The 19989-nt window shown below is 38.2% G+C and overlaps 1 protein-coding gene across 6 annotated transcripts in view; it reads left to right on the top strand.

Annotated features, from left to right (window-relative positions):
- The window catches only part of samd4a (sterile alpha motif domain containing 4A), a 237053-nt gene that overhangs the window by 64070 nt on the left and 152994 nt on the right, over nt 1-19989 (top strand). For all 6 annotated transcript variants that reach the window (XM_073039876.1, XM_073039878.1, XM_073039880.1 and 3 more), the window contains exon 3: nt 8004-8519. In XM_073039876.1, coding sequence (XP_072895977.1) covers nt 8004-8519 — 516 coding nt within the window. The remainder of the gene's footprint in view (nt 1-8003; nt 8520-19989) is intronic.

Raw genomic sequence — 19989 nt, forward strand, 5'->3', positions numbered from 1 at the left:
TCATTAGTTAGGGGAACAGAAAGGAGGTTCTGTCGATAAGAAGGAGATTCCTGGGTCATATGTTGCCTCCAGGACGCCAGGTTCCTCCACATTTTGGATTGAGTCCTCAGTATTTTTAAGTGGGGGAGGGTGAACAACCAGTGTTTGTAGGTACCAATTACATAGGCAGGAAGAGTGACAAGGCTCTGCACAGTGAGTTCAGGGAGGTAGGTGCTAAGTTAAAGGGCAGAACCTCCAGGATTGCTACCCATGCCATGTGCTAGTGAGGCCAGAAGTAGGAAGATTATACAGTCTAACATGTAGCTAAGGAATTGGTGTAATAGAGAGGGCATCAGATGATTTGGCTGTCTTCCAGGGAAGGTGGGACCTGTTTGCACCTGAACTTGAAGGGGATGAATATCCTTTCAGGAAGGTTTGCTAATGGTGCATGGGGATGGGGAGGGGTGTTAAATTAGAGCTGCAGGGGGGTGAGAACAAGAGCGCCAGAACAGTTGATGGAGAAGTTGTGGAGACAGATATTGTTAAGAAATCAAAGTCAGGAATGAAATGGTTGAGCACAGTGTGACTATTATCTTGATATGTGCATATTTCAATGCAAGGAGTATCATAGGAAAGGCAGATGAGCTCAGGGCATGGATCAACACCTGGAGTTATGATATTGTAGCTATTAGTGAGAGTTGGTTGCTGGAGGGGTAGGACTGGCAGCTCAATATTTTGGAGTTTTGTTGTTTTAGACATAAGAAAGTGGGAGAGATTGAAGGATGAGGGGTGCCATTACTAGTCAGGGAAGATGTTATGGCACTCTCAGTCAGGACAGACTGGAGAACTAAACTTGTGAGATGTTATGGATGGAACTGAGTAATAAGAAAGGTATCACCGCATCAATGAGGTTATATTACAGACCACCCAGCAGTCTGAGGAATTTAGAGGAGCAAATTTGAAGAGAGATCACAGACTGTTGCAAGAAACATAAAGTTGTTATAATTGGTGATTTTAACTTTATATTGACTAGGACTCCTTTACTGTACAGAGACTAGATAGGATAGAGTTCATCAAATGTGTTCAGGAAAATTTCCTTAATCAGTATATAAAAGTCCCAGTGAGAAAGTGTTCAATATTGGATCTGCGGTTAGGGAATGAGGTTGCCTTAGCAGACAAGGTGAAGGAGAATCCCAAGGTATTCTGCTGATATGTTAAGAGCAAAAGGATTGCAAAGGAGAAAACTGGTCTTCTGGAAGATCAGAATGATAATCCATGTGTGGAACCAAAAGAGATGAAGAGATCTTAAATAAATTTTTTGCATCTCTGTTTACTCAGGAGAAGGGTGCAGAGTCTATTGAAGTGAGGCAAAACAGCATCAACTTCGTAGGCCCTGTACGGATTACAGAGGAGGAGGTGTTTGTTGTCTTGAGGTAAATTAGTGTGGATAAATGCCTAGCACCTGACAAGATGTTCCCTCGGACCCTGTGGAAGGCAAGTACGAAAATTGCTGGGGCTCTAGCAGAAATATTTAAATCTTTATTAGAGACAGATGTGGTATCAGAGGATAGGAGGATGTTGTTCCACTGTTTAAGAAAGGCTCTAAAAATAAACTGGGAAATTATTCGCCAGTGAGCCTGACATCAGTTGTGGGAGAGTTATTGGAAGGTATTCTAAGGGACGTGATATGAGTATTTGGATAGTCATGGACTGATTATGGATAGTCGGCATGGCTTCATGCATCATAGGTCGTGTCTAACCAATGTTACAGTTTTTTTTTGGAGTTTACCATGAAAGTTTATGAAGACAATGCAGTGGGTGTTATCTACATGAACTTCAAGAAAGCATTTGACAAGGTCCCCCATGGGAGGTTGGTCAAGAAGGTTCAGCCACTCAGCATTCAAAATATGGTAGTAAATTGGATTAGACATTGGTTTTGTGGGAGAAACTAGAGAATAGTAGTAGATGGTTGACTCTCTGACTAGAGGGTTGTGACTAGTGGAGTGCCGCTGGATATGTTGTTATTTGTCATTTATATCAATGATCTGGATGATAATATGGATAACTGGATCAGCAAATTTGCAAATGACCTCAAGTTTGGGGGTGTAGTGGACAGCGAGGAAGGCTGACATGGCTTGCAGCTGGATCTGGACCAGCTGGAAAAGTGGGCTGAAAACGGCAGATGGAATTTTATGCAGTCAAGTGTGAGCTCTTCAGTAGAACCAACCAAGGTAGGTCTTACATAGTGAACGGTAGGGCTAAGGCATGTGATATAACAAAGGGATTTTGTAATACAGGTCCATAATTCATTGAAAGTGGTGTCACAGGTAGATAGGGTTGTAAAGAAATCTTTTGGCACATTGGCTTTCATAGATCAAAGAGATGGGATGTTATGTTGAAGTTGTTCAAGATATTGTTGAGGCCTAATTTGGAATATTGTATACAGTTTTGGTCACCTACCTACAGGAAAGATGGAAATAAGATTCAAAGGTCAGAGAGAAAATTTAAAGGATGTTGCAGGGTCTTGTATACGTGAGTTATATGGAAAAATTGAATAGGTTAGGTCTTTGTTTCTTGGAATGTAGAAGATTGAGGGGAGATTTGATAGAGGTGTCAAAACAAGTTAAATTTATTGTCATTTAACTACATATGTGTATGTAATGTATATAGCTACATAATGTATATAGAAACAAAGTAATGTGGAGATAAAACATTGAGGGGTATAGATAGGGCAAATGGAAGCAGACTTTTACTACCGAGGTTGGATTGGACTGTAACTAGAGGTCATGGGTTAAGGATGAATGTTGAAAAGTTTAACAGGAGCATGAGGGGAACCTTCATTCAGAGGTTTGTGATAGTGTGCAGTGCGCTGCAACTGTAAGTAGTGCATGTGAGCTTGATTTCACCATTTAAGGGAAGTTTGGATAGGTACATGTATGATAGGGGTATCGAGGGCTATGGTCCCAGTGCAGGTCTATGGCAGTAGGCAATTTAAATTTGTACAGAAGGGTACTAAAGGGTCAAAAAGCTTGTTTCTGTGCTGTAGTTTTCTATGACTCAATAATTTGTATTGTGTATCTGAGTTCTCTGTTGTCAGAAGCTTTACGATCATCCATGTGAATTACTTTGTCCCAGCAAAAGCATTTAAACATTCCAAGGTGTTCCATTGCAAGTATATAATTCAATGCAAGTATTAGTCAGTTTTAATATATCAAAGCAAATGATGCCTTTGTAACTAGCAAAAATTGTTTTGAATCATCTGCTCTTTTGTTTTTTTTTTGAGTTCAGGGCGATTCTACTTAGTTTCTCCCCAGAGACATTCTTCCACTAGGTGGTCTCCAGAGTGTTTGATGTTGTGTTAAATAAAGATCTTTTATATCTAGCAACTTTATTGTGTGTGACTCATTCACTGTCACAGCAGCATTAACTTTGGAAAAACTGCTTTTTTTAAGAAAATACTTTTGACAATAAAATAATGTTGTTTCCCTAATTGCATAATAATTTTCCAAATATTGTATTGCCAATTCCCCAATGATTGATTTCTGTTGGTTTATCCATAGGTACGTCCAAATGGTCCTGTTCCTTTTATTTCATTCTTTTCCTTCATTTTTAGTAGATGTGAAATATTTACTCTTTCAAGCTACTGGTGTGTTGCAGAGTTTCAAGCATTTTGGAAAATCGCTAATGCATCAAATACCTTTACAGCCACCTCTTTTACAACACTTGGATGCAGGCTGCAATATTTAGAGGATTTGTTTGATGTTTAGATTCCTTTAATTTTGTCAGAATTTTGTCATTTGTGATACATTTAACTTTGTGTTTTACCAACATTAGACCCTTCAGCTTAGAAATTTGATTGGAAGAAAAACCTTTGCACAGGAGTGAGATAGATCAGCAGGTTGAATGGTGTTGCAATAACTATCTTGCACACAGTATCAGCAAGGCTAAGGAATTGATTGTGCATTTTAGGAAGGAGAAGTTGGTTAAATACATCCTAGTCTTCATTGAGGGGTTAGCAGTGGTAATGATGAGCAACTTCAAGTTACAAACTTCAATGATTGTCTCAGAGGATCTATTCTGGGCCCAACACATTGATTCAATGTTGAAGAAGGCATGCTAGAAGCTCTATTTCATATGGGAGTTTGAGGTGATTTGGTATGTCACTAAAGATTCTTGAAAATTGCTATAAATGTGCAGTGGAGAGCATTTTGACTGATTTCATTACAGCCTGATATGGAGGCTTCAATGCCCAGAATCACAAGAGACTGCAGAGCATTGCCGACTTAGCTAGCTCCATCATGGGCACAACATTCCCCACTATTGAGGTCACCTTCAAGAAAGAAGGTGGCATTCACCTGTAAGAAGCGTCACTCTCTTGGATGTGCTCTATTGGTTACCATCATTAGTGAGGAAGTACAGGAGCTTGAAGACCCACTCGACAATTCAGAAATAGCTTCTGCCCCTCTACCATCAGATTTCTGAATGGTCCATGAATGCTATCTCATAATTCCTTTTTTTGCACAATTTGTTTTTGTCATTCATTTGTCTTGCACTGTGCCAGTGCCTTAAAACAATGTTTCATATCATGTCAGTGATATTCTGATGAGAGTTTAGCATGTTGGAAAATATTTAAGGCCATTTAAACAAAAGAATTCCCACCTGTTGGGAAACTGGACCACAATGCTGATTACATCACTTCTTAATGTTTGCATGTGTAAAGTTACTAGCTACAGAAATTGGATCATTGGATTGTCATGCAGATCTTTTTTTCTGAATCACAGTAGAACAAAGTGTTAGGAACTGTATGTAACTGCACTTTACATGCTCCTTTGTGACATTTTATTTTGATTGACTTCTCAACGTTTCAGTGCTCTCTTTTACAGACAACACTGATACAGATGACAATATTTCTGCACCAGTCAGAAAATAGCAAAAAAGCTATTTGCAGTAAGTGATGCTCTTGCCTATAGTCCCCAAGTTAATCTACCACCTGATGAATTCTGTGAATGCGTCCAGATATAGGGTCTTGGCCCAAAGCATTGACTGTTTATTCCCATCTGTAGATGCTGCCTGAGTGGCTAAGTTCCTCCTGCACTTTGGATGTTGCTCAAGATATCCAACGTCTGCAGAATGACTCATGTTTTTACTGTCTACTATTTTTGGGGCCCCATATTGAAAAAAGAATTTGCTGGCATTGAAGAGAGTCCAGAGAAAGGGGGGACCCCACCTTCTTGCTCTGATTTCTCATCTTTTTTTCTAGTCCTGATGAAGGGGGTCAGCCCAAAACATCGACTGTTTGCTCTTTCCCATGGGCACTGCCCGGCCCTTCGCCATGAGCCCAATTTATTCCTCTCCATATATGCTGCCTGACTGTAGCAATTTGTGTGTGTTACTTTGGACTTGCAGCATCTGCATCCTCTCTTGTGTTTGATTTCTCTGAAGTTGGGCAATTCCTGTGCTGGCAGCATTGTTGATTAACAAGAATTTATAGTGAAAGTTTGTTTGTGAATATCAGAGCTTTGAATAATCTTAAATTTATGGAGACAGAACAAGAAAGATGATCAAAAGTGTGTCAAATTTGGAGGGGACTAAGGTATGGATGACATTTTCAACAGAAAAAGAGCAAAAGCAAGGTCAGCTATTAGTCATATTAATAGAATTTAACATTTGCTATTTGTATAGTTCAATGTCAAGTTACTAATGGTATAACCTACATTCTTGAAAACGTTACAGCTGAAATGGTCTTTGTGCACTCTAGGACTAATTGATCTACTTCAACACTGCGGAGTTGATCATTATACAATTGTCTGAGCTCATTATTTGTGTGTATAATATTGGGACTAACTCACTCCTTTGTTTGTTTCTTGATATTAGAGTATTTCATAATTTATACTCAGGATGTTGCCAGGACTTGAAGACCTGAGTTACAAGGAAAGGTTGAATAGGTTTAGACTTTATTCCCTGGACCATAAGGAAATGAGGGGGGATTTGATAGAAGTGTACAGAATTATGAAGGTGTTAGATAGGATAAATGCATCCAGGTTTGGTGAGACTAGAATTAGAGGTCCTAGGTTAAGAGTGAAATGTGAAATATTTAAAGGAGACATGGTGAATGTGCAGAAGTGGTGGATGCAAGTTAGATTTCAACATTTAAGAGAAATTTCAGGTTCAAAGTAATTTTATTATCAAGTGCGTATATGTCACTGTAGACTACCCTGAGATCAATTTCTTGCAGACGTTCCCAGTAGAACAAAGAAATAAATAGAATCAATTTACAAAAGCTACATACAAAGACCAGTGTACTAAACAAGACAAACTGTGCAAAAACAAAAAATATAAAAATAATACTGAGAACATGAGTTGTAGAGTCTTTGGAAGTGAGTCCATAGTTTGTGTTCTTTGTTGGGGTGAAGTTTGGATAAGTACTTGGAGAGGAGAGGAATGGACAACTGTGGTTCATGTGTGGGTTGATGAGTCCAGGCAGAATAACAAGCAGAGTTTAGACAGGCCAGTAAGCCTGCTTCTGTGCTGTGGTGCTCTACAACTCTGCTTGGTCCAGAAATGATATGTTGTTCAGTTTGATTTCTCTGATCTGTATATATACTTTGCATTGGTGAATAATTTAAATATCCTTATAACAATGGGAAATTTACTGTGTTTGAATTACAAAATTTGCTATATATAGCAGATAAATATTTAAATGTTTAGCTTTGCCTGACTTTGAGCAGCATTCACCCTCAGATTTTTAAATTGTGGAACCATTTTACATCAAGGTTTAATTATGCACTTATTACCTTCCCCCTTTGAATGATTTTTCTTAGCTACAGGCCGTCCCTGAGTTACGAACGTCCGACTGACGAAAAACTCATACTTACGAACCGAGGAAGGAGAACGCCGTCTGCCATTTTAAGTCAGATCACAATGCCATCCACCATTTTAAGTCAGATCACAATGCCATCCACCATTTTAAGTCAGATCATGACGCCGTCCACCATTTTAAGTCATTGCTTTTGACACTGTTGAGTGTGTAATTTTGTATTTGGCTTAAATTTTTCTTAGCAAGATTCATCCTGAGCCCCCCCACCCCCTTTTCCAGTAAACACAGCCCCCACTTGTCCCATTTAACCTGTCTCAGTGCAGTGAACTTTACGACCTGCTGAATTCAGTGTGGTGGACTTTAGGACCTGGCGGAGCTTGGGACCCGCCACCCGCAGTGTTTCTGTTCCGTTGACAGAAAACGATCAAGATTGAAAATAAAATGGAAATAATAAAGCGATCAGAAAGAGGTGAAATGCCATCGGTCATTGGAAAAGCATCAGGCTACAGTCGGTCAACGATTGGAACAATTTTAAAGGATAAAGTGAGAATAATGGAACATGTGAAAGGCCCTGCCCCAATGAAAGCTACAACTATTACTAAGCAGCGCAGTAATTTAATTATTGAAATACATATGTTTCTTAAGTGTTTTATATGCATAGAAAGGTAAAATATATACTATTTACTAACTAACTATTGACTAACTGACACTAAATAATACCGGATGTACCTGTTCCGACTTACATACAAATCTGACTTAAAGACAGACTCAGGAACTGAACTTGTTCGTAAACCGGGGACTACCTGTATTGTGAAATGTCAAGTTCAAATTAAATGTATTAAAGTATGTACATGTGACCGTATACTATCCTGAGGTTCATTTCTTGCAGACATTCACAGTGGAACAAAGAAATAGAAACAATTAAAATGCACCAGAATACCTGTTCTCACTGTCTATCCTTCACTTACAAAGTTTATTATCAAAATGGAATAACTAATCTGGAGTGATTAATAGAAATGAACATTTAATCCTAACGTCTACCAAGTTTTGGAGTCACCCTCATGTTTGACTCATTATCAGATGAACCAATTAAATCTTGGCGGTTAATGGTGGTCAATTTCAAGGTTTTAGCTTACCTAGAATGACTTTTTAAAGCTCCAAATAAGTTAAAATGGATGTTTTCATGCTTTTAACATTGTTTTTGCAGCATTCATTAATCAATGGCATCAAGAATCTAAGGACAAAGTAATGATGCTTTTGCTGACACATCTTCCATTACTGAAGCCAGGAAATATTGATGCAAAAAAAGAGTACATGAAGCTTCTGCCTAAAATTTTGGCTCATTCTATTGAGAACAATCAGCACATAGAAGAAAGTAGGCAGCTTTTATCTTATGCTTTGATCCATCCTGCCACCTCATTGGAAGACCGAAATGCACTAGCAATGTGGCTCAACCATTTAGAGGATCGCACCTCTGGTTATGGAAGCCAGAGTAGGGGACGCCATGATTCGATGGATTTTGGGCAAACTCTTTATTATCACCAAAGACAGAACTCTGATGACAAGCTCAATGGTTGGCAGAGTTTACGTGATTCTGGAATTTGTGTGTCTACTTCTAACTGGCCAGACAAGAACCAGGCTTGTGAGAATGGGCATTTGCCTCTTTATTCTTCTACTTCTGTACCTGCAACTATCAACACTATTGGGACTAGCACAACCACAAGTAAGTACAATATACTTTGAAATGCAATGTTTTTTAACTGTTTAAAACAACTGCAATACTGTCAGACAAGTCATAATTTTTGGATTCATTGAACTGTAAAATGATACTAAAATCTGCAGAGTGGTTATATCAAATGCTGACTTTTCCTTTGTGACAAGAAAAAAAGAAATCACATTTTTACAAGTGACAGGGTGGGAAGAGGTATAGTTGAGATAGCTGTGAGAGTCAGATTTATAAAAGGTACAAGACCATAAGACATAGGAACAGAATTAGGCCATTTGTCCCATTGAGTCTGCTCTGCTATTCAACCATGGCTGATCCTTTTTTTTTCTCCCCTCAACCCCATTTCCCAGCCTTCTCCCTATAACCTATGATGCCATGACTAATCTCTGCCTTGAATACACCCAACGACCTGGCCTCCACAGCTACACGTGGCAACAAATTCACCACCCTCCGCATCTCTGTTTTGAACTGACGCTTCTCTATCCTGAGGCTGTGCCCTATTTTCCTAGATTCTCCCACCATGGGAAACATCCTTTCCATATGTACTAGGCCTTCCAACATTTGAAAGGTTTCAATGGGATCCCCCCCCCCCCCCACCACCCCAATCCCTCTAAATTTTCAGCGGGTACAGACCCAGAACCATCAAACATTCCTTGTATGATAACCCTTACATTCCTGGAATCATCCTTGTGAGCCTCCTCTGGACCTCTCCAATGCCAGCACATCTCTTCTAAGATGAGGAGCTCAAAACTGCACACAATACTCAGGGTGAGCCTCACCAGTGCCTTATAAAGCCTCAGCATCACATCCCTGCTCTTGTACTCTAGACCACTTGAAATTAATGCTAACATTGCATTTGCCTTCCTCACTATCGACTCATCCTGCAAGTTGACCTTTAGTGTGTTCTGCACAAGGACTTCCAAGTCCCTTTGCATCTCAGATTTTTGGAACTTCTCTCCGTTTATAAAATAGTCCGCACATTTATTATTACTACAAAAGTGCATGATCATGCATTTTCCAACATTGTATTTCATTTGCTACTTTCTTGCCCATTCTCCTAATCTGTCGAAGTCCTTCTGCATCCTACCTGTTTCCTCAGCACTATCTGCCTCTCCACCAGTCTTCATATCATCTGCAAACTTGGCAACAAAGCCCTTCTATTTCATTAACAAAATCATTTATATACAGCATAAAAAGAAGTGGCCCCAACATTGACTGCTGCAGAATGGCAGCCAACCAGACAAGGATCCTTTTAATCCCACTTGCTGCCTTCTTCCAATCAGCCAATGCTCTAACAATGTTAGTAACTTTCCTGTAGTAGCATGGGCTCTTAATTTGTTAAACAGCCTCATGTGTGGCACCATGTCAAAGGCCTTCTGAAAGTTCAGATATACAACATCCACTGCATCCCCTTTATCTATCCTACTTGTAATCTCCTCAAAAAATTCTAACTGGTTTGTCAGGCAGGATTTTCTCTGAAGGAAACCATGCTGACTTTGTACTATCTTGTCCTGTGTCACCAAGTACTTCATCACCTCATCCTTAACTATTGACTCCAACATCTTCCCAACCACTGGGGTCAAGCTTAACTGGTCTATAATTTCCTTTCTGCTGCCTTCCTCCTTTCTTAAAGAATGGAGTGACATTTATAATTTTCCAGTCCTCTGGCAGCATGCCAGAGTCCAATGATTTTTTTGAAAAATCATTTCTAATGCCGCCACAATCTCTAATACTACCCCTTTCAGAACCCTAGGGTGCAATTCATCAGTCGATAGTCTGTCTCCGGTGATGGAGGAAGAGAAATAGAGAAAAGCAACAAGTAAATTTAGTTTAGGGTAGAATGTGGGGGCAAAGTTGATGAAATTGACAAAATCAGTAAGGGTGCATGAGGCAGCACCAATGCAGTTGTCAGTGTAGCGTAGAAAGAGTTGGGGTGGTACCAGTGTAGGCTTAGATCACAGACTGTTCTACATAGCCAACAAAAAGGTAGATTTAGCTGGGGCTCCTGCGGGTACCCATGGCTACACCTTTGATTTGGAGGAGGTGGGAGGAGTCGAAAGAGAAATTGTTGAGGTTGGGAACCAGTTCTGTCACAGAGAAGGGTGATAGTGGAAGGGAACTGATTCGATCTGTTGTCCAGAAAGAAGTGGAGAGATTTAGGCCTTCCTGATGGGAGATAGAAGTATATAGGGACTGGACATTGATAGTGAAAATGAGGTGCTTAGGAACATAGAAATTAAAGTGATTAAAGTGATCATGAGCATGTCTGAAGTGTCATGGATGTAAGTAAGAAGGGACTGAACCAAGGGGAACAACATGGAGTCAAAGGATGTGGATACGAATTCAGTGTGGCAGGAGCAGGCAGAAACAATGGCCCTACCCAGACATTCCAGTTTATGGATCTTCAGTAGAAGGTGGAAATAGGCAGGGGTTGGTGAAAGAACTGAAGTTGATGGCAGTGTATGGGAGATCTCCAGTTGATGAGGTTGGTGATGTTGTGGTAGACAATGCCCTGATGTTCCTTCGTGGAGTTCTGTTCAAGGGATGTGTCTGAGAGTTGCCGCCTAGAGATCAGTCCACTAGACTGTAGCAGCACCTATCACTTCCCACCGTGTCTGCATGCTTGATGGTAAGGTTGGGATAGTTGCAGAAGAGGGGGAGGCTAGAATAGGAGAGAGGTGCTGAAGTAGAGACGCTTGATGTCTCATCAGTAGTTGGAGATGAAAAGATTCTGAGTGGGCAGAGGAATAGAGCCTCCTCCAGCGTGACTTTGGTTACCCTTTCTCAATCAAGTTAATGCCATGTGCAGTTTTCTTTCCTTTGAATAAATCATCACAAGACCTGGGATTTTCTCAGCTCAGTTGGCAACATGTTCTTTGAATAGGTTTGCTCAACCTTGAGAGAGTTCATGAAAACAATATTAGGCTATATGGCCACTTGAGTCTGTTTTGCCATTGAACAAGTTCATGGCTAGTCCTGTACACCATCCATTTCCCCACTTAGACCCAGAGCTATGCAAACAAAAAGCTGCTTTAAGAAAGAGAGTGTCAGGTAGATTTGAGGCTCATTACCATGAGGGGCAAAAGAAGAACAAGTACAGAACTTCCTGAATGACAAGAAGGTAAGGCAAAGAACAGCTATGTGTCAAATGCTAGGTTGTAAATTCTGCTGAAAATAAGGTTGATTTAATAAAAAGAAATGTAGGGAAGCTGAAAATTAAAATGAGAGGAAAAGGGAGCATGTGCAACTTAAAAAAACATTGGCCCTTAACATATATGGAATCTAAAGTTTTTAGGGATTTAAATATTAAAAGATCCTACATATAGTGCAATATATATATATACATATAGTGCTTATTGGAGTGCAATAAGGACAATGATAGGCATTTGCATATGAGTGCTGAGGGTGTTAAGGTACTAAATAGGTACTTCAAAGCTATCTTAACCAGGAAACTGGGGGGGGGGGGGGGTGTTGGGTTTCAAAGTAATTGTGAAGAACCAGATGGTTGACATGTTGAATACATTAAAAATTGATCGGAGGAATTGGAAAGATTTATTTTATTAGAGGTACATCGTGGCAACAGGCCCTACCGGCTCAGTGAGCCCTTGTCACGTGGGAGGAAATCCAAATGGTCCTGGGAAGAACATACAAACTTATTACAGACAGTGAAGGAATTGAACCAGGGACTCTGGCATGGTAATAGCATTAAGCTAACCGTGACATTACCGTGCCGCTCTGTGGCTGAATTTAAAGTGGGTGGGTCACTAGGAAGAGGGCTAGAAAGTAGCAAATAGTACTCCCACATGGAATAAATCCAACAAGGTTAAGTCAAGCAAGTATACATCAGTCACTTTAGCCTCAATGGTAGCAAAACATTTAGAAACATTGATGCAGGACAGCTTGTATACTCATCTGGAAGTGAACTGATATATTAGGGGAAAACTGTATTTAACCAATTTGATAGCTTTTTTAAACAAATTTATGATAATTCAATGCCTGGATGTTCATCAACTTCAAGAAAGTCCCATCTGTCAAAGTACTGACTTGCAGCACTGCACTGGCAATTTTGGGATTGCCAGTATGAGAAAGCAGTCTCTCAGCAATTGTGCTGTAAATTGTTCTTGTGATTCAGGGACACAAAAATTTTCTTCCTAGTGAGTTTAGGCCAATTTTAATCTTTCCTGGGGATAAACTGTCATCCCAAGATCCCTTCTATGACATAGAGACCAAATGATCCAATTGTCATCTTGATATAGCCTTGTAAAATTGAAAAATCTCACATGCTCTTTATCTCCTTGAAATAATTAAACATAGAAAACCTACAGCGCAATACAGGCCCTTCAGCCCACAATGCTGTGCCGAATATGTACGTACTTTAGAAATTACTTAGGGTTACCCATTAACCCTCTGTTTTTCTAAGCTCCAGTTGCTTGTTGTATTTGCATATTTACTATTTGTCATTCATAAACTAGCACCACAATACACCCTTCTTTGCACCAGCATCTGCCAGTTTCTCTCGGTAAAAGAAAAGCTTTCGTATCAAAGTTAAAAGCCACACATTTCCCTACCTGGCAGGCATGCTACCTGCCGCCATCTTGCCCACACAGTTAACCAGCCTACCATACATTGCAAGGTCTTTACATCCTCCTCATAGTTCACTTTTGTACTATACCCTTGGCAAACTTGGATGACTTGCATTTTTAATCAAAATTATCAATATAAATTGTAAATAGCTAAGGGGCCACAAAGCGGTCATGTGGCTTTCCATGAATGTCAATCCGAGAAGACCTGCATATTCCTAATTTTCTAACTTCCAACAAACTCTTTGCCCATTTATTAAGGCCATATCTAATTTACATCCTTAGAGAATATTAAGTGGCAAATGGCACAAGGATGCTACTTAGATATGGATAAGGGAATTTATTAGTGTGGATAAACATTTGGCTAAAATACAGAAACCATTAATAATGTACAGGCCCTTACCAATATTTCAAATCCTAAGAATTAGGCTATTTGTCCCATTGAATCTGCTTCACCATTTAATCATGAACTGATTTATTTTCCCTCTCAACCCCCATTCTCCTACCTTCTCCCTGTAACCTTTGACACCTATTCAAGAACCTATCAACCTCTGCTTTGAGTATACCCAAAGACTTTGCCTCCATGGTGTCTGTTGTGATGTATTCCACAGATTCGCCATACTCTGGCTAAAGAATTCCTCCTCATCTCTGTTATAAAGGGTCATTCTTGTATTCTGTGGCTATGCACACTGGTCCTTGATTCTCTCACTATTGGATACATCCTCTTCACATCCACTCTATCTAGGCCATTCAGTATTTGATAGGTTTCAATGAGATTCCCCCCCTCTGTCTTCTAAATCCAGCAAGTACAGTCCTAGAATCATCAAACCCTTCTCATACAATAACCCTTTCATTTCCAGAATAATTCTTGTGGACCCCCTGTGGACACTCCCCAATGCTGGCACATACTTTCTTAGAAAAGAGGCCCGAAACTGCTCACAATATTCCAAGTGTGGTCTGACTCATGCCTTATAAAGCCTCAGCAATACATCCTAGCTTTTATATTCCTGTCCTCTAGAAATGAATACGAACATTGCATTTGCCTTCCTTAATACTAACTCCACCTGCAAGTTAACCTGTAGGGAATCCTGTACTAGGACTCCCAAGTCCCATGCCTCATGGGTCCGTCCTGAAGCCTCATGGTTTATCCTTGGGCAATTCAGATAAAATACGTCCACGATCTCTTTTCTGTTGCAATAATTACAACCTCAAGACTAGTATATTTATCAAAGATTTTACATAACACACATCAAATGCTCGATCAGATGATTTTCTGAGTGTCCTGCGAACGTGTTAATGCGTATCAGGATATTTCTACCAACTTAAAGGGTTGATTTATGGTTTCCTGCTTTGTTTCCTTTCGAAATTTTTGATTATGATTTACACTGGTCTCCAAACTAATGCAGTTCATATTTTGCCAATTTAAATTGACAGCTACTAAAATAACATTTAAAATTATGTATATTTTATAAAAGTTAGGTTGTTGAAAATCAGAATTGGTGCCAAGTTCTAACATCAATACTTTGAAGTAGTTGAAAATGGTTAACGTTTTTGCTGCCTCTGTAAAATAACTCAGATGAATAAATCTCTTTCTGAAGTGATTATTTAAAATACTATAGTAGTTTGTTTGAAATAATGTTTGACACGCCTGAAGTTACTGAATCATACAAATGTGAAGTAAAAAAAAAGTGTTCAAATAGGAATACCTGATACAGCACTTTGTTTGACCAAAATTATTTTACCTTGCCAGACGATTGCATCATTATGTTGGCTTGGCAGAATTTCTCAGCATTTGCTCTGATATATTTTGGGTGAATTCATTTGGACATTTGGGAATTGTTGGAAGTTTTCACTTAAATGTTATATTGTCTGGAAGAGATTTGTGCTCATAATATTAATACTTAGAACATAACACGTACATTGGAAATTATCATACATGACATTAATACGCTAAGATGCTCTTGTAATGTAATGTAGAAGGACTTGAGATAACATTTGTGTTCCAAGAAGAGCATCGAAGAAATATAGTGTATTTATCAAGGCAACTTCCTCCAGAATAAAGCAGACTGTGTGTTCAGGATGTTAAGAGTAATTATTAACAATATTTCTGGTAATAATAAAGCTGTTGTCTATCTAGTAACAAAATTGGGTAATCTCTAGGTATGTCACTTCAAACTTTTGTTGGGTTTATTTTCGGTCACATTTTGATTTTTATGTCTTTGGCATGATGAACTTGTTATTGTACAATTTTAATGATATTTATTAGCTCTTAATTTAAGAAATTCTGTATTCATCTTTAAAGAGGGATCACTAAACTTGCCACCAAACTGCCTGCAAATTACAGACAAGTCTATAAATTTAAACCAATTTAACTAAGAAGTCCACAATGGGATACCAATTGTAGAAAGCAATCTGGGAAATGAGCAATTGTTCCAGCTGTTTTTGGAAATCATCTGTCCTGATAGCTTGCTCTATGATTATTTGAGAAAATAGCTATTTGAAGAGGATTGCAATATAATACTCATAAATAATGCAGTAGACACCAAAATATTTGGTTTGAATTAAGCTTATTTTATGAAAATATCTGCTGGCTTTTTCCATTCAAAGTTTGAACTCTGATTATCCTTGCTAACCTGAAGTCCTTAAAATGATGGTCAGACTTTGCCAGAGATCTCCCGATTATCCGTTGGCAGTGGATTTCGTATAAAATCAACAGGAGAGCACAATGTGGCTGCAAATCCCCAACAGCCCTGCTATGAACAGGAAGCCTGTTAATTTGAATTGAGACAAATGGATGTGAGGGGGAAAAGGGTATATGTATATTTTTGATTACTTTTCATAAATGTTTTTAATTTTTGTTTTTGTATATAGCTGCTTAAAACTTAAAGCTTTTAAATGTTTCTGAATATGATTCAAGTTGTCAACAGCTGGCAGAGCCAGTGGATATGACTCAGTTTGTCAAATTTTTTTTCCAGTAGGTTTGTGAGCAGCTCTTGTTCTGGTGTTGCCACTCAACAACATTACATCAGGCTAAGCCCTGCAACTGTAAAGGGCCTCTCAAATTTTTGTCAGAATTATTTTGAGCAACTAATTGGGTATTTGTAGATCTGGGAAAGGTGAGTCAGCAGTTAGTATGAATTAAGCAATGAACAGTAGCAGCTCTCCACATGCTTTAAGTTATGGCCCAGATAGTTCATTGGAAATGTTCATTTGCTTTTTATCCCATTTTGAACCTGTTTAGCATGTATATTTTCCCAAAGTCAAGTTAATTATGATGGGGGAAAGTTGACATTTTTATTTTCACCATTTCTACCTTATTGTTACTCTCCAATATCATCATCTGCTGCACTCCTGTAGACCTTTTAAACATTGAAACTAAGTTGAAAAGATTTTCTTTATGGCAGAAATAATTTCTGGTGAGCAGAGGGAGGTTTCTTTTTTGATAGCAACGCATTGCCTCAATTCCAAATCATGTATTTTGCTTTTTGGAAAGTTATTGCTTAATTGTATCTAAGAGTGATTTGACTTGTTTCTTATTTCTGAGAAACAGAGTAATAAATTGAATCTTGGTTTTTAAAAAAAAAAGATGAGCAGGCATAATATTGTAGCATAGTTATTTTGACAATATTCCAGTTAATTAGTCTCAAATAATTATTTTCTGGTGTACCAAATAATTTAAAAACAAAAATGGAAATAGTTTTTAGAAACAAGGATTCCAGAAGATTTCATTGCTATGTTGATTTCATGATTGCGGTTTTCATTTCTACTTGTTCTTTGTGTTAGAACCTGTACATTTGTGATGTAATATTTGGCTAAAATATTTGTTAAATTAAAATGTAATCACATTTGTAATGGGCACCTATTAAGTTCAAGAGTTTAATCTTAGCATTACATCTGAGAATGTGTGTTGTGTGAGGTTTTGTATTGTGGACCTGTCAGTGCTAGGTAGGCTGGTGAACTGTTTACTTGCAATTAGAACAGTAGTCGCATATGAACTGGAGGGGATCGGTATTCTTAGCTGATAATTTGCTGTTGTTACTTGGGAAGGTTTAAACTTGAAATTGTAGGACCTGGGTAACTGAGCAGAAATGAAAAATTGGGGGCAAATACTGTAGTCATTGTGATTGTATTCAGGACAGCCAAGAGTATGGCAAAGAGAGAGGAGAGACTAGTTTAAAAACTGCATTTATTTCAATCCAAGAGGTTTAGCAGTTAAGAAAAATCTCAGTATGGATTGGCTTAAGAGTAGAGCAGGATTGGCAACTTAATGTTCTTGTGTATAGACATCACTAACATGATAAAGGAACTGGTAGAGGGGATGGGGGGTGCTTGTTGCATTTTTTTGATGAGAGGGCACAACAGCAGTGCTTGGAAGTATTCTTGGGGGATTGGCCAGTGAGGCTATTTGGATAAAAGTTAGAAACCAAGGAAGGGATGATCATGGAATTATTAAAAGCCCTCTGAAAACCAACAGGAATTAGAAGAGCAGATGTGTAGGGAGATTGTAGATAGCTGTAAGAGTAATAAGGTAGTATTAATGAGAGACTTTTAACTTCCCTAAAGTTGACAGTCATTTGGATGGATGGAATTTATTAAATGTGTCCAAGAAACTTTTCCTAATCAATATACAGAAAGCCCAACAAGAGAGGGCATAGCACTGGACCTCCTGTTGTGGAATGAGTTGGGGCAAATGAATGAAATGTTGGTCAGCAAGAACTTTGGGTCCAGTGACCATAATTCTATTCATTCTAAAAATAGTCATGGAGAAAGGTGGGACATAAGGTCTTAAATCGAGTTATTGCCAGTTTTGCAGATTTTTGATAGAAACTTGCAGAGGTCAATTGGGTGACATCATTTGAAAGTCAAGGAACATCTGAAAAGTGGGAGGACTTTAAAGTGAGATATCAAGAGTTCAAGGACACCAGTTGAAGAACAAGGCTGGCATATTTAGGGAATCTTGGTTGATGAGAGGCATTGAGTCTCTACTCAAGAAAAAAGGAAGCATACCTTAGGTTTAGGAAGTGTAGATCAAGCGATAAATGAGTATAAGCAGCTTCAGAGTGCATTTATAAGTGAAATGGGGGGAGGGTAAAAAGAAGGCATGAATTGGATTGTCTGGAAAAGTTAAGGAAAATCTCAAGAAGAAATGTGTAGATTAAGAATAAAGTGGGTGGAGGGGTTGGTTCTAGAGAAAGATTGAGTCTACTTAAGTCAGGAGCAAAGGAAAGCATAAGAAATTGTAACTAAGAAACATGTCAAGATAAGTCAAGATAGTAAGCATTCTCTGCAATTACTTAGTGGCTGAAAGTTGTAACCAATCAGTGGAGTGTCACTATGAAACAAAATAATCAGATCTTGCAGTTTCTAGTGGCCCTAGATTGTAAGAGCAAGGTGTCAGATTGTAAAGATATAATTGTTAAATGAGCAAAACCTTGGTATTTGGATTTGAGTATGATGAAAAACTGGACCAGAAAAGGACGAGCTATTTGTGAATGGTGAAAATCAAAAACAATGGTACTTGTAACAATTCATGGATGTGGATCACTTGATTGCTCTGAGCATTTGTGGAAATAAATTTTTAAAAATCTCTAGGCCATACTTTGAGAGCAGTTCCTAGCATTATCTCATGAATATATTGACCTCAGAAGGTGTGTAGAGTAGATTTACAAGAATGATTTTAGGATTTTGTGTCCCAAGTTACAAGAGAAAGTTTAAAATAAAAGTCTGGAATTACAAGGGGAAGTGCCAATGATGGGATTATTCTGCTGGTAGTCAGCATTGACCAAATGGGTCAGTTGACCCTCTTTTGTGGTGATTCAATATTAAATGTTGTAGCTATTGTAAAATCCAGTGCCATTGTTGTTATTAAATGATTAAAAAAGGCCACTTAGTTCTTATCAAGTTGTACTTTTGAAAGCAGGAGCTGCTGCTGAACAATGTTTTTGGCACCTTACCCTACTTCTGTGACATGTAACTTGTTTATTTTTTAATTATGTAAACCAAAGCATTGTAAAATTCCTGTATTTTAAAATGATAAAGATAATTTGTATTTATTTCACATCTGGCCAGCTTTATTATTTGAAGCTGTGATTTTTCTGAAGTTTCAGAAAGTCCAGGGATTCCTTTCTTTAACCATACATTTCCACCATGTGAAATTTCAGTTTTAACTCTCTTTGGGGTACAGTCATACATTACATTTCCCCTTGCAAATGAAGATCAACAACAAAATAACCCAAATTTCTCGTGATCTTTGAAATTTTACAAAATATATGTCATGAATCCTTGGAAGCATCATCATTGCTGGTAGAGACCCTGCATAGTCAAATTTCAAATCCACTGTTGCATGACTCTGTATTGTTTTATTGAATATACTTTTTTTTAAAAAGGAGGGACAAAATAGAAGGAAAATAGTGGAATTAATTTGGCTAACAAAAGTTGCTCATGTTTTTGAGGTAATAGTACACAATCAAGAGCACTTGCAAGGAAGGCTATACATTTGTTTTCTTCCATAATTTTACTGATACTTAAAACAGCTACCTTAACATAAAATTTTGGGCAACATCAAACTATGCTCTCTTTTCTAGCTGTTTGAGTGTCTAAACAACTTTTTAAATATAGGTCGTATTGATTTGCAAATATTGTGGAAATAAAAAAACATAATTTTGTAACATTTGACTTGTAAAGAATTTCTAGTGTTATGTAAGTTTTTTGTAGAAACTGGAATCAATCTATATTTAATTATAACCAATATGTGTATTTGATAAATGGCAATGCAATTAATACATGGTTCCCAACCTGAATGGGTTTTTTGCTGAGAAATTATATCACTATTTGTCATGAAAAGGTAATTGTGCAAGTCTACATTGAGATGCTGCAAAGTAATGTTT

Source organism: Hemitrygon akajei, chromosome 3 (assembly GCF_048418815.1).
Source record: "Hemitrygon akajei chromosome 3, sHemAka1.3, whole genome shotgun sequence".
Classification (NCBI taxonomy): domain Eukaryota; kingdom Metazoa; phylum Chordata; class Chondrichthyes; order Myliobatiformes; family Dasyatidae; genus Hemitrygon; species Hemitrygon akajei.